Consider the following 15,793-nt stretch of genomic DNA (forward strand, 5'->3'; position numbering starts at 1 on the left):
AGAGAGAAGATTGAGGCAGTTTAAGGGGGATTTTAAGTGTGGCTAGGGTGCAATTCTCTTCCAAAAAAGTACCAAAAGTACCTTAATGAGCACAGGTAATTAGTCTCTTTTTTTATGCCTCCTCTAAAGTATAATTTGCCTGATAGGAGCAGAGGTCCTCTTCACACTGCTTTATGGGGTCCTTCCTGTATTGTTTCTGAGCACGGCATGGCTGTTCCTACACGGTCATTTTGGGGACTCCTGCCCACAGACGTGCCATTCCCATTTTTACAATATGGAAGGGAAACCAAGCAGGACACCCAGGTCATACTGGAAATAGAGCCTGAGCTGTAAACAAACCCATCAAGATAACGCTATTTTCCTCACCTGCAGTTATAAAAACCTTCACTTGCGCTGTAACCTGTACCTGAAACACAAGGGTAGGGTAAGTCACCCACATCCCCTGTTTTCTCTGCTCAGGCATGAGGAATTTGCTCAGAAATATGCTGTTCCTCTTGCAGTGAGGTGGATTTCAGCAAGCTTTAAAGATGTCCCACTGCAGCTGGGTGGCTATGACCTAGGTGGGGTGGGTGCAGCAGCACCCGGCCATGGATGCTGCAGAAGGTGAAGAGCACAGACTGGAGGTCACACCTTGTGCTGCCCTCCAAAGGCACATCCACATTCAGATAGCGCATCTGACCTTGTGTGGGAAAAATAAATAAATAAATAAATAAAATAAAATAATAAGATAGTACCAGAAAGCAGGAATAATTTAATAAGAAAACAAGCAAGCAAACCAACAGCCTTCCACCTCAGCCCCTTTAGTGAGATGCAGCAGGAGCTGAAAGCAGAGGGTTGGGGCTCATTTCCAGGCTCTGATTTCTTGAATTGACATAAGTGGCAGGAGAAATCCAAGCAAATTCAGTTGTTCATCAGCTTCGTCCACCCTCGGTTTCCCTGGGCAAAACCTGTCAGGAAAGGTTTCAGTCGTGCAGCCCAAACACCTGCCTCGGGCCAGCAGCAAAGTGCAAACCGCAATGCCCCTCAGCCCTGCTCACCTGCTGCACGAAGGGCACCAGCAATGCTTGTGAAAGCATTTTTAGTCACGGTTATTGCTTGTACAAAGAACTCAGAGCTCTCCCGCATGTTTCCATAAGGTTTAAGCTACAGAGAATATTATTTAGAACAATCACCTCGCTTCTACTGCTGTGCAAGCAACGCGTGCACAGGCTCGGTGGGGAAGAAACGCTGGAAAGTGGCACCAGAAGGACCACGAACGGACGAGGACGAGCTACGGGCTCGGGGGGAGGCAGCAGGAGGAGCCCCGCGGCCTCCCCGGCCTTTGCCGGGGCAAGGCTGGCACCCGGCGGCCGCGGCGGGCATCGCACCCTTTGGTGCTGCGCCGGGGTGCAGTTTTTTCCTCACATCTGGTAATTCCCCCGGTCGTGTGTGGCTTAATTAACAGCCGAAATTAATCTCACCAGAGATTAAATTCTGTATTTCGTTTTATTTATTTATTTACTTACTTGCTTATTTATTTAATTACTTACTTACTTTATTTACTTACTTACTTACTTATTTATTTATTTTTAGCCAGCTTGATGCATGATGAACTCCTTACACCTTTAATTTCTAGGGTTTCCAGGGTATTCAAAAGACAGACAGCAGGAAAAAATATTCACACACAAAGCCAGCCATCCAAAAATAATGTCTCAGCAGTTAATTCCCTCTTACAGGCTTGTCAAGAAACAGAACAACACATAGGCTAAATACTGAAGAGAAAGCCACAACAGCAAACTTCCTGGCAAGTTTATTTGCTGGCATTTGTAAATCCACAGAGAAAGTGTAGTGCAATCAATACAGCTGAGGCCCGAGTTCTAATTAGAGCCTTCTGTTTGAAAACAGGTTTTCTTTAAACACTCCATGGCTAGGGGTAGTGATAGAATATTCCCTAAAAATAAGAAAATGGTTCATTAGTGTTCCTGGAAACAGAAGATCAATCTGCCCTTGTGAAAGTTAATGAATACGCAGAAATATCACATCACGACCCCTGATCTCAGCGCCTGAGGCACCACTGTTATTATGCACTATCCAGGATTGCTCAGCAACAGGACTCAGATACAACACTTATTGCATTAATTTCATCTGTGTGATTATTTAAATTAATGACATTCTGGCTGCGAGTCACAAACTTCAAGAGATGTTCATCTGCTTAAATATTAATTAATCATGCTTTTCTGCTGTAAGGTGTGATAAGGGTAAGCAGAATTAAATGCTAACAGTTTTAATAACAAATATCAGCAACAGCCCAAACACACACACAAAAAAACAAAGCTGCTTCGCTCAGAGGAGTGCTGAAACAACTCACTTAAACCCCTACCCCCCCCCCCCCCCCCCCATCCTTCCTCAAGGAATCAAAAAATGTATTGTTAAATCTTGGTCAAGAAAAAAAAAGTATAAGATCTCCTACATAAAGAAAATGGAAAAAAATGCATTATGATGAAAATACCCACTTATTTTTTTATTATTTTTTAAAGCCCCAGGCCTCAGCGCTATCCCCAGACACAACCAGCTTATCAAGCATGAAGCTGCCTGAAATGCAAAGACACAGTTCCAAAAATATGGCCTTGAGTAGCCAGAATGCTACTTGCTGTTGCTCCATGGGATGGCCAGAAACACTGGCAGAGCCAAGGAAATCACACAGTTTCTTCCCTTAATGAGGGGGCAGCAGCCAAAAGTGTCCCACCAGCACCCATCCTTCCCAGGTTGTCCTTCCTTGGCTGTGCAGGGCAGCCTGGGGCAGGCTGGAGGTGCCCCTCTGCACGGCCACAGCACATCTGCTTCCATCCAAAAAGTTCACACAAGGGACCAGCTGTTTGTTTCAACAGTGGCTTAAAGCAGGCTCTTGGGAATTCTGGACCATGCTACTGGACATCCCCTGGCTAGTCATTTCAAACAGTTTCAAAAACAACAATAAAAACAACAACAATAAACACATTCTAGGGCTTCTACTCCACGATTCAGAAAACTGAACGATACTGCAAAAAAGCTGGTATGATATCTGCATATCCAAAGTAATAGGAAAGCCAGCCATTTCCAGTTGCTGCTTACAGATGAAGTTCAAGTACCTGTTCAAAAAGACTTTAGCAACCACAGTCTAGTGAAGTACCAAAGAGGGAAAAATAAAAAAAAAAAAGTATTGCCAATTCAAGAAAATATGATAACTAACTTAAGGGATCTCTACAATCCTTTTGAAGAGATCTTACCTTGCATTGGGCTTTCCTCCAAAGACAGAAATCAGCCTCAACCTTCTGTTAATATCTAAATAGTTGAGGAGCCCCCCAGCTAGAACTGTTGGGCAAGGATGCCATGGGGATGGGAACCATGGTGTGCTATAAGGTGGCTGGGCCAGGCTGTTCATCTAGCTCAAAGGCCTCGATTGACACCATGTCCCTCTGTAACATGAAATGGAGAGGGCGTCATCCATCCCATTTCTGTAGCAGCACAGCAATGAGCAGTACTTCCCACTGCCCTCTATGCTATTTTAGATAACAGCATTTGCATTCTGTTACCTGTAATGTCTAAGAAAAAGCAATGCAATTTGAAGTCTTGACATGATGTGTTTTTTCATTTCCCCTAATGTACTTGATTCCAAGATTAGCCTTTTAAGATCATTACCCGCCAAGTTCTGCTGCAGCAGCCTGGACTGTCTCCATCTACCACTGTGCTATTATCTGCTTGCTGGTTCTTACCTGCTCAGAAGACAGAGGAACTTTTCTTAGGATGGATTTGAAAAGTGGGGTAAGCAGCTCTACACTTGCTTTTCAGCTTCTGAAACATTTCTTTTAGTCCTGAAACATTTCTTCCTTCTCCACTATTATAACTTGAAGACCGGTCACTGGTCTTTTGTGGGATTAAAGGGATGGGAGAAGACGACACTCCTACCTGGTCTTTGAAATTGCACAGCATTCCTTGGAGTTGTATGAATGGGACAGTTTATAGAGAGCCAAAAAGCTGCTCTCTAGGATGATTTTGCAGAACACTTTTGCACCTTTGAAACATTTATCTAGGAAGATCTGTGCACATTTGAGAAAGAACAGGGTTGAAGGATACAAAAGGGCATGCTGGAATTTGGTGGAGCAATTGAAGCTACTTTGCAAAATTAGGCAAAAGTTAGAGAAAAATCCAGAGCTTTCCATGCACTAATCCTTGAATCCATGGTAACTCTGAGGCCCACGGCTCTACAAACTGATTTGCAGCATATTTTCTGATGTATGTCTCTGAAGAGTGCAGCTTGGTTACCTGGAAGATTTCCACTCCAGTTCTGCATCCATCTTCACCAGGACACCAGGTACCACTGGCACCCACCGCACACATGATGGCACAAACACAACTGCTGTAAAGTCTCAACAATTCCAAATACAGTGAAAACCTTTCCTGCACCAGAAAGCCAGTGATGATAGGAGTAGAAAACTGGCTTCCTTTCTTCAGCTAATGACCTTGCTAACTAAGCAAGGCAGTAATGATGCCAAGATTAACGTCAGTACAACAAATCAAAATGAATTTCTTGATATCGCATCATACACAAAGCAATCCAAAGCAAAGTTACTTCTAGGACTTCCCCCCCATCCTTCACCAACAGTTTCATTAGAAAGAATAATATCAGAGCTGGTTGATTTAATGATCCTTCATTTAAAGGGCAAAGTTAATGTGTTTTTTTGTTGTTGTTTTCTTCACAATTTGACTGTTCACCAGTTGAAGTCTTAGTGTATCAATCACAGCATGAGTGAGAGGTGAATAAAAGCATTTACTGAACTGTCATATCCATGATAAAACAAAAGATGGTGAGATGGTGTTGCTGTCAGCTCTAAAAGGAATACATTAGCAGGAGCAAACCTGAAAAATAAAGACCTATTAGTCGTAATATGCCTTTCAGTCACTTCTTTATGTTAGCAGCTCAGCTTTGAAATAAAGTCAACATAATCCTTATTCACAAATTAAGCTTATCTTTGCACTAAGGTGTAAAGCAATAATTTGTGTTTTGTTTTTTGTTTTTGTTTTTGTTTTCTGTCTAGAAAGACATTTACCTTCACTACACTTATTGGTTTGCTTTTCTGAAAGGCTCCCTCACCTTCGGTTCTTTAATGACAACCCTTTTAGATGTAATAAACTCATCTATAATGAGTTTATTAAACTGATTCACTGATATTAAGCCCATGCCAGTTAAAATTAAAAAAAAAATAAACAAACACTTACTAGAGTGACTGCTTACATCAGGACACTGTAATAAACAGAAAAGCTGAATCGACTTGGAAACATTTGTTCCTTCATTATTCCCAGTGCACATGTAAGTTTAATAAAGAAAGCTAAAGATATTGTATAGCACACAGCAAAACCAAGAGCTGAACTATCCCCAAGTGTCAGCACTGTACCAGGGCTATTTGTAGCAGCTGAGCAGGTTAGCTCGGGACCAACCACCACACATGGCTCCAGCTGAGACCTTGCAAGGCTTAATAGAGCTGAAGAATTATTTCAGCTGTCTTGAAGGCTAAATGCTTTTACATTCCCTTATGACGTCTACATGTTCTGCAGCAACATAGTCTTGTTGCCTCATGTTCCATTTGCAGTCTGCTGTAACACTTCACTTCCTAAAGTGCTGCTGCCTTGGTTTTCTTTCTGTTATGTATTTGGGTAGTCAGTTTGCCTTGCACCTGTCCCTATGGAATTTCTCCAATTTGTCCAGATCATTTTGAATTCAGTCTGGATGTCCTTTTTCTCCAACATTGAAAGCATTTCTCTGAAACTAAGTCTACTTCATGCATGTCATGATCAACACCCCATACTCCCAGTCTGCTTCATATTCAGAATTATGAATATCTTCAGCCAAGCTTAAGATATTTGCTGTTTTCACTCAAACCATAAGACCTCTGTCATAGGAAAAAATCAGCTTGTCCTGAACCATTTCACTCTCTACAAATCTTCTTCAGTCACTGTGTTTTCTTCCAGGATATCAGCTGAAAGAATAACTGCAAACATTGTACATACCTAAAAAAACGCAACCATCATTAGAATTTTATCTCATTTTTTCATTTTAAAATATGCAGAGACCAAACTCCCCAGACAGGCAACCGAAATAAGACCTAGTCCTTAAGCTTATAAAGTGAGCAGCAATAACATGGTTAGAGATGATCAGCTCAACTTCAAACCTGACAAGGCATTCTTAACTCAAAAGCCTTTTAACAAAATGATTTAACTATGCTCAGCTGAATGCAGTATTTCACTTGTATTCAGGATAATCATAGCTTTCTATCTACAGCTGCTACATGTTTCTGACCATCTTGTACAGCATCCAGCAGTCAACTAAGCTATTTCTGAACATATTTTTCCTGTTAAACGAAGATGCCAGTGCCAATCTATAAAAGTAGTACCTAACATGGATGCTGTCACAAACCAGAAAAATGTTTTCTGCCACAAAGTGATTTGTGGCATTGTGAGATTGTTGAATCATTGCTCTATTTCAGCAGCCCCAGCCCCCTCCCCCCAGTTGATAGTGTTGCCTCAGGTAGGAGGGGAACCCAAGGCAACCCACTGCCCCCCTTCATGCTCTCTCCTAGTGCCCCAGTGCCCACACAGTAGCCCTGTTCATGAGGTTGACAGTGACAAGAAGTGCTGTACTACAGATTAAGTCGGAATTATTTTTATTTTAAACATTTACAGAGATGGAAATAAATACAGGAAGTAGAAGATAAAGTGTGTGCTTTCAAAAGAAATCAATCAAGTTTCCATCAGGCTTCAAACAGGGAAAAAAAAAAATGTATCCAATAGCTGCTCAAAACTGGCCACTATTTCAAAGGTCAGGGGTTATGCTGAATGGTAATGTTAATAACTGAAGATAAGCATTACAACAGACAAGGATGACAGCTGACATCAGGGAACCAACAGCCGTAACAGACAAAATGGAACCACACCACAACAGGAGAGTCTCATATTTACAACATACTTATACAAAAAACATTTGGAAATATTTAGGGAGTGACTTCTCTGTCCAGCTGTAAGATACAAAAGAAACACTGGAGGGCCTGATGGTTGCATTCCCCTCCTCAGTATCTACAGAATCATTTTAACTTTTGACAAAGTTTGAAAAAAAAAATTGTACTGCAAGAATTTTTCATCCAACTTGAACTTTTCATTGTTTCTATCCTTGCTTGTCATCAGTGTCATCCATCAGGGCAGTTTGTCAGAAGACAGAGTTTGTAAAGTTCTTCGCAGTCCTTTATCGATGGTCTGATCTGTAGGTCGGAAAAGTGTCCGTCCGATGAAGCTTCACTGGGCTAGAAACATCTTGTCCAAGTCAGATGCAAAAAACAGAACACTCAGTAAGGCAGAGGTATCGTACTCAGCACTTTATAAAGGACTATGTGAAGTACGGATTATGGTCTTTTAATTATACTTATCCCTGCTTTCCCTCCTGCAGAACCAGAAGTTGTACAATTTTTTATTTATTTATTTATTTATTTTAAGTTGACTGCATGTTGAATGAAAAGCATACTTTATTAACTTTTTTTTTCTTTTTTTTTTTTTTGGGGGGGGGGGGGTACATCAGAAAAGGGAAAAAGAGCCAATTCAAAAATCATCAGTTCCAACTTAGGTAGAATAAAGTTTCTGCTTACAAAATTTCAGGTGCCTCTACCTTCCAGGGAGTAAAATGTTTCAAAAATTATGTAACTCGGTGTAAGAATTATTTTATGTTCAATATTTATTTCTCCAATAATTGAACCATTTCAAAATTTTGGCAACCTAATCTAATTAGAGATGTTAAGGCTACCATGTCACTGCTGAATGAGACAATGACTTCAGTGTCTTTCCTAATTACAATAAGGTCTGCATGGCTTCCTCTCCACACACCCCCCGAGGGCCAGGGTTTTTCAAAGACTTTTACCACATTCTCATGACTAGAATCCCCAAGGATCCCTTTTTAGTTTAACAAGCAAGCTATTTTTCTAAACACAAAACAAGTGGTTTGTACCCATACAATCTATTTATCTTGTGTCAACACAGTGCTGAATTATTGTATTAATAAAGAACTCTATAGTAAGGCACAGTAAGACCAATCCCCTGATTGTGTCAGAGTGCTGTAAGTAGTTTTCTTCTTGTGTGTCACAGGCTGCCTCCAGCAGGTCATCTTCCCATGCCCTAATTTGTTGAACAAATTTGAACAGGCATATAAGTGCTGCTTTTATTATTCATTCCTCCATCTGAAACGTGTGGGATGTTTGGCTTTTTATGTGCTGCCTGCCCCCTCTAGTGTTCAAAACAGGAAAAGGAAAAAAAATATATGGTTGGCTTTTACTTTGCAGATTTTTTGAAAAATTAGAGGATAAGAATGTAATACGGCCACATACGGCAGGGATGACAAAGCCTGCCATTTTTAATCACAATTTCTGATATTTCATGTTCCAGAGGTTCTGACCTTTAGAGTCTCCAGCTTTATTTAAAAGACTAAATATCTAAGATTCATTATTCCTTGATAAACTCCTAATGTCTGAGGGGCTAACAAAAAAAGAAGCAAAAAAAAAAATCCTCCAAAAGATTTCCACAGTGTGCTGCCTGTCCCACTTCTATTAAGTGTTCAGTCTGTTTCCTGCTGGCTTTTCCACATAACTGCCTGTGCGCCCCTCACTGGCCACCCTGTAACAGTAATGTCTCCTTGGTTATCCGAAAAAAAGGTCATAAAATTTGTCAAATCAAGGCTCCCTCCCCAACAGGAACTGAGATGAGCATGTCCTGATAATAACAAGTCATCCATCTCAAGGTTGGACTTGTGCTTCCCTCCATCTGCTAGACAGCAGTGGCAACTGGCTTCAACTGAGCACGAATGTTTCATGGGATGGAAAGCTGCTGAAACGCTTCAACAGTGTTTTTATCTGATCTGTGCCTTGACCCTGTCCAGTCCCAGCCCCTTACCTTGCAGGCCGTAGAGCTGGCCAGTGCTGTGCTGTCGCGTGATGTGCTGCCAGTAGGCACTGCGGGGCAAGGGCACCATGGTGCTGAGGGACACGGCTCGCTCGCTCATCTTCATCTGAAGCTGCAAAGCAGTAAACTGATGTGAAGGAGACAGTTGTGCTTATCACACATCCTCAGAGAAAAGGCACAACCACACCCTGTAAAGATTTCTAAGGATGTTGTCAACACAGCCTCTCCCTCCATCCATCAGCCCACCCTATACCAGCAGCAGTGACTAACCCGGGTTAGTCTCCACGGGCACACAGCACTCGGGTTAGGAGGCCACGCTATTATTGCGCACCAAAGCTCACCTTTGTGCTCCCCTGGTCCTGCGCTAGCACTGCTTCCCCTGAGGGGAGTTTTAACTCAAGCAGCTGAAACAGAAACGGGGAGTCAGTGGAAGATAGGAAAGTACTCCCCCTTCAGCAACAAAGCCATCGGAGGGTCTCCCAACTACTTCCCAACTTTCCAAAGCTAAGTACAACCTTAGCACACCTAGAACCTGATTACACATATTTCGTGTGAATTCATTAACACACATATGCAAACTGACGAAAATGTTTGGATTTTATCATAAGCTTCACAGTACAGCTAAAATTCTCTTTCCAAAGCTCTAGCAAACATTAGTTCAAATATACCAAATCTATACTTGCCTTTGTCTAATTTATAAAGATGCTTTTTACAAAAAGAGCAAGCTTTTTCATTTTAGTTTCACAAGACCTGAGGTGAAAGAATCTCTTACAAGAATTTCAGCATATTTTGGAGCAAAAACAAACAAGTGAACCAAGCACAGAGAGGAGGCAGATAAGAGACATCATTGAAGTGAGCCATTTTGAAGTTCTTCAGAGGTGCCAGCAACCCTCAACCTCCTCTCTGTATTGTGGATGCTGTGCCTGTGATATCAAGGTAAAATACATGAAAACGAAAGCAAACCCAGACCAACCCTTGCTCTTAAAACACCCACCTCCAAGTCAGTAGGATGCAAGTCCCTGCACAATGCAAGTTTCCACCTACGCCACACAGTGTATTTATCACAGCTCCTTCACTGAAGGCCCGGCACCGCCTGCCGGTGTCACCACACACAGCAGCACCACGGAAACAAACAACAACCTCCTACTGGAGCAGAACCAGCAGAGCATTGTGAGGCTGGCATTTCTTAATTGGAGATGCTTCTTGGGTGGTTCGACTTACTGGTGAGTTGAGCAACAAGCTAAGGCAGTTTGAGCAACATGTCTGCTCTCAGGAGAGGAGCAAAAAAACAAAAGGATATCTTCAGAGGAAAAGGAGACGCAGCTAGGGAAAGAAGATAAAAGACATAGAAAAGGGCCAGAAGAGGTGCCCCTCCTGAACTCAGTCAGCATGGGAAAAAATTAAAAAACTTGCAGCTGGAGAAAAGATGCTATGTCCTGAATACACGGCACTTCATCAAAACACCTCGGACTGTGAGCTAAAGCAGTTTAAATGATGATTGATTTCATTCTCACAATTAACCTACTGTATCTCTGTGGCAACTGAAGAAGTAGGAATAGCTTGATAATGACCTGGCTTTATTCCTTGGAAGCACCCACCACCGTAAGCTGGTCAAAACCTGCCAGAATTGATATGCTGGAACACGCACAAGCACTGGCTGCAAGCAGAGGACCAAATGAGACATGTAACTCCACATATCATTAATATAACAAATAATTTGTTAACTGGAGGGCACCTAATCCATAGTCTCTCACCCTCTTCCTCCCAGGGGATGGTGCTGAAATGGTATCAGGATCCCCAAAGCGGTTCAGATGCAACTCCTTCCACACATGTCAAGGATCAAATTATGCCAAGTCATGCTTAAACCAAAGGAGAAGCAAAGAGGCAAGAAGCAGTGAGGGCCAACACAAAGCCACCTCAGAGCTCTACTGGCTACGAACAATCCATGGAGAAAGGGGATGGAGAAGCTGCACACCCAAGCAGCAGCAACCAGGGCTGAAAACAGCCAGGGAACTGCGATGCCACCTCTTGGCACCTGAGTGAGAGATGTGCTGAGCTACACTAAGGCAGCTCACTGGGGCTGGGTCAGGTGCTGTTCGTTCCCACAAGTCCCACATAAGTCCCAGGGAGGGAAGAATAAGTATCTTCCTTTTGTGTCCTGCTTTAGCAAGCAGCAAAGCTAGCATGAGACACACACTTTTCTTTAAAAGAAAGGAAAAAAAAAAAAAAAAAAAAGGAATTAAAGAAAGAGAAAGAAAAAAGTTTTTTCTCTCAAGATGGAATACACAATTCTCAAAGACTTTGCAGGGCATGTTGTTTTTAAGCAATGTGCACTATGTAAACCTTCATCTTGGGACACCCACATGGAGAGTGTTGCTATGTTTTTGAGGTGATTTTCTTCCTAATGAAGTAAATTTATTAATACTATTAATACTCAACAGTAATTAAAATAAACAGCTTCAGAAATTAAAGGGCACTAACACATCGCTGTTGTTTTGAGTGGCTTTCTTTTACTGTTTTACGCTATTAGCCAGTATTCTTTCACTCCAGAAGTTAATGAGCACCTTTTCCACTCCTAATTATCAATCTCTCTGGAAATGGTCAGAGAGGATAGCAGGCCCTAGCCAAGACTGACGCACTCGTACATCAGATGGATCTAGCACAAAGCGCACTCCTCGGTTCTAGAGAGGGGAAGAGTCAGCCAAAGCTGCCAGTAAACTGGCTGATAATATCTTTCTCTGAAGCGCTGAGCTTTAGCTGCCAAAACGGAGAGGTTCACTGTTATTACTTCTTAGCGAGATGTCAGGCTGTAATGTCTTTTTCTAAAGCAACCTAAACCGCGACCAGGCAGAGATGACAGCAGTCAAGTCACAGCACTACTCCTGTCAGTTTTCATGGCAACCAAATATTCATGACAATATGTCTACAATTTGAATAGATATTTTAATTTTATTGTCTGGCAGTGCAAAAGCGAAGGGAAAGGAACAGTTGGGCGAGGTGAGTTACCACTGACCAGAACGGCTTCTTGCATCGCTAAGCAGAGCCAGCTCTTTTTTGCCTTTAAAAGAGAAAAGGGAGATCTCTGAATTTGCTGAAAAGGAAAATAAATAACACCCACTTGTGAATGTGTGCCAGACTCCAGTCAGCATATGCTCAAACCTCACCAGAAAGCCACAGCACATGAATAGAAAGTGTCAGGCCAAGACTCTCAGCTGAGGAACCCCTATCACATCAATTTTCCACGTGCGTTTCAGCAGCCAGAGTCTGTTATAGTCACAAACTGAACTATAAAGCAAGTGACTGCTAGGGAGGTGACAGACACATTATAGCCCACACTCTCAACAGTACTTGGCAGCTTTATTTGCTCTATCAGCATGGGACATTCAACTCCCATTTCTTGCACAGGCTCCAGGAGCCCTCAGGTAGCTTAATACGATCTTCACCTCCATCTCAGATGATCACATCAGTGGTAGCAGAGGCCAGGATTTCAGCTTAAAACAGAAGATGCTCAGTGAAGACTTAATTTCTCACCACCAGTCTTCTACCTTTTACTTTTCTTTACCCTTTCAGTAAACAGTAGCTCAAGCTTCACTAATACAAAATTTCACACAGGGTTAATAATTCTTAGAGATAAAAACAATGTAAGACAGCTCAGACAGCTGAGCATGAAGTGCAAATATCTAAAATAAACTCCTTTTTGATGTTTTCAAACAATTAAAATACAGGGGAAATAAATCAATTTGAATGATGAAGATGACCTTTACAAAGTATTTTGTAAATTGCAAAAGTAGCTACCTGATTTGTACACTGATATAATGGTCCTCTGTCCAAAGCCATAAATCTGAGTATCCTTGAAACCCAAAGAAGGGACTAAGTCTTGCTGAGCATTTTGGAATCAGACACTTCTACGACAGACTTGGGAAACTCATGTTCAGGGGCATATGGACTCATCTGAAACAACTATATTCAGCTACTAAATTACAAGACTTTCAGTTCGACAGGAATATGTTCTTATTCCCCATTTAGTGCTCTAGTGTATATAAAACTAGATTTAGGGGGGTGGGGGTTGGACACAATATTCATGAAAAAGCTTTTTGAGGTTGTACAGCTGCTCTCTATTGAAACTATCCATCTGTTGACTGTATTGGCACTTGTATATCGGAAATTTTTACTGCACAGCATCAGACACCACATATTAAAAGATGCTATTACACAAATGTAAAACCACCATATATGAAATTGCCCAAAAACCCATCCATTTCAGGAGGCTACAATTAATTAATTTCTCTCTTCTTTGGAACTGAAATTGTACTCTCAACAGGTTGTACTGCTGCTGGTGTGCTACAGATGTTTGCTAGCTAGGCTGACCTAGGCTAGGTTAATTTTAATCTGCTTAAATTAATTACTAACGAGTGTTCATCATCTACTTATCTGTCTCACATTAGATAATTTTAGATAGTCTTGAATAAAATTTGCCTTCTCTAACTGGAAGTAGAAAATTCTTTGTTTTAAACAGAAGTCAGAGATAGCAAAAATGGCGTTAGATGATACTTTACCAGGAAAGGGAAAAATAACAGCAATGCTGGCTGCAGATCACCTGCTAGCTTTAACATTTTTTACTGAAAAAAAAAAGCAATGTGTCAAGCTTCTTCCTAGTAAGCCTGGAAGGGTTGAAAAACTTACGAGTTCCACAAGTTGTAATGACATTTTCTGCTTTATCTCCACTGAGTCATCTGGTTAATACTGAGATAACTCATCATTACAACTTATCCCTGAAACCAAGATATTAGTAGAATTACTAAAAGGATTAGACATGGATGTGGTTTTGTTCATAAAAATGGAAAGACATAATTCTTATTGCAGATTACATAAATCTATTACTACTGCCTGGAATAGAGATGTTGTTTATGGCCAGGTTCTTGCACAGTTTTCCATTCTGGGCATTTTATACATTCCAGAAAGTCTAATCATCAGGATACTAGTTTTACTGTCAGAGTCAACCTGTGAGCCCTGACATGCAGAGACCAATTGTGATACGTCATTTACAAAAGATCCCTTTTGATTCTACAGGTTTCATGAGAAAACAAAGAAATGAAATGGTAATATCTGGAAACACGTAAGGTACAAGTGCCATAAAACTGCCATTCTTCAATGGAATGTTTTTGGAGATCCCACACCATCTCAGTTCTCAGTCCATATGTTAGTTTGCATCTTACACTCCTACATCTCCTAGCAGTAATGAGTGTTATAAAATGAGTTTTAGACACAAAAACCATTTGCGGAAAACAGACATCCACTGAGGGATCAGACAAACACGTCTAGTCCTCCCCCACAGTTTAATCTGAACCATATGACTCTTTCCAAATCATCCTTCAAGTGTAGACATAAATAACAAATGAAAAACTGAGCATGAGCCATAACATTTTGCAAATAGATTGATGATAAATGTTTCCAAACAACAAACTCATGATGGTGATTAATTAAAAGAATATAGCGAGAATGCCGACTATGCTGACAGGAGCTTATCATATCTGAACTAAGTCACACTTATTTACAGTTTTCCAAATGCAAAAATCATGGACTAAGTTCCCCTATTGTTCAGATTCTTGAAAAGCAATCCCAGTTATATATACTGGCCTAAACATAATAATCAAGAGAATTTATTAAGAACAATAGTCAGACTGCTTACTATCTGTGAATCAAAAGACAAAGTCACAGTGAAGAAACACCATTCACTGGTGCCCAGTGCAGAATAACAGTGCAGAATAACAAACATGGTGAGCAGCCATACCATTGAATTTTTCACGCTTTGTAACAGGCGCTCATGTTGTTCTGCTATGGCCAGAGCAGCCGAGTGAACCTTCTGATAGATTGCTTCGCCATCTCGTGTCTGAAAGATAAATAGTCCTTCTCCTGTGTCACACATTCTGCCAAAGCAAGAACAGACGGGATCCAAATGTGAGATTTTCACTTGCTCACGGTGATCTCAACTTTACCTTGCGGCTCTAGAAGCGTTATTGCACAAGCGGTAGGAAAGCAAAAGGTTGTTAAAATATGGAACAAAGTTATCTATATGGGCTTTAACAGCCCTAGTCCAACCTCACTGTTTTAATCCATACTGGTATTACTCCTCTCAAACACAGACTCAGGTGAGTATCACTAATTTCTCAAAAGTGCTTAGCCTCTAGAGAGTTCATGCACAACACCCAGGTTTATAAATTTTAGACTAAAAGGTGGGATTAATTTGCCTTCTTTCCCTTTCAGACTTTTAATATTGCCTGTAATGAGTTTTGCAGTTTTGCCTTCCACTTGAGACCCTAGATACATTATCCTTAGCATCCCAATTGCATTGTCTTGCAATGACTAATGCATGATCAATGAATTAGAAACATCATATCCTTTTTCCTGAGAGAACAAAGTTCTGCAGCAATACAGAGTATAGGCATTTAAATGTCTTTTCTCTCTCCAGATAAGTTAATTGTAGGATGAGATTCTCTTTTACTATTACAATTCTTTAATTTGCTTACTTAAAATAATGCAAACCCTTTGAAAGAATTTGGTAGTTTAGTTCAATGAACCGATGCTCCAACTTCAGCCACACAAAGACTTCAGCTCATTAAACATAAGCTGCAGGAAGCAACAGAAAACAGCATCTCTAGAACAAGGAACCGCATTCAAATTTCTTATAAACCCATTTGTCAATTAGATAGAAAACAGGAATCCCTTCTCCATTACTTTATTTTGCTTCTGGGAAACAACTTGGAAACACTAGTCTACCCTTCAAATGCTTATCTTTGCACAGAACTGCTTAAAACCTGTAATTCCGTGCCCAAAGGCCCAT

At 41.0% G+C, this 15,793-nt stretch overlaps 1 protein-coding gene across 7 annotated transcripts in view; it reads right to left on the reverse strand.

The window, feature by feature from the left end:
• Positions 1 to 6,685: 6,685 nt before the first annotated feature.
• The window catches only part of DOK5 (docking protein 5), a 43,383-nt gene continuing 34,275 nt past the window's right edge, over positions 6,686 to 15,793 (reverse strand). For 4 of the 7 annotated variants that reach the window (XM_082773144.1, XM_082773142.1, XM_082773148.1 and 1 more), the window contains 4 exons: positions 14,744 to 14,879; positions 9,294 to 9,356; positions 8,944 to 9,079; positions 6,686 to 7,320 (listed from right to left, as the gene is read on the reverse strand). In XM_082773144.1, the coding sequence (XP_082629270.1) occupies positions 7,253 to 7,320; positions 8,944 to 9,079; positions 9,294 to 9,356; positions 14,744 to 14,879 (403 nt within the window). In that variant the 3' untranslated portion in view covers positions 6,686 to 7,252. The remainder of the gene's footprint in view (positions 7,321 to 8,943; positions 9,080 to 9,293; positions 9,357 to 14,743; positions 14,880 to 15,793) is intronic. The other 3 variants (XM_082773146.1, XM_082773145.1, XM_082773143.1) reach the window with 2 other exon arrangements.

This window comes from Aythya marila (assembly GCF_965140915.1).
Source record: "Aythya marila genome assembly, chromosome: 16".
In the NCBI taxonomy this organism is placed as follows: Eukaryota; Metazoa; Chordata; class Aves; order Anseriformes; family Anatidae; genus Aythya; species Aythya marila.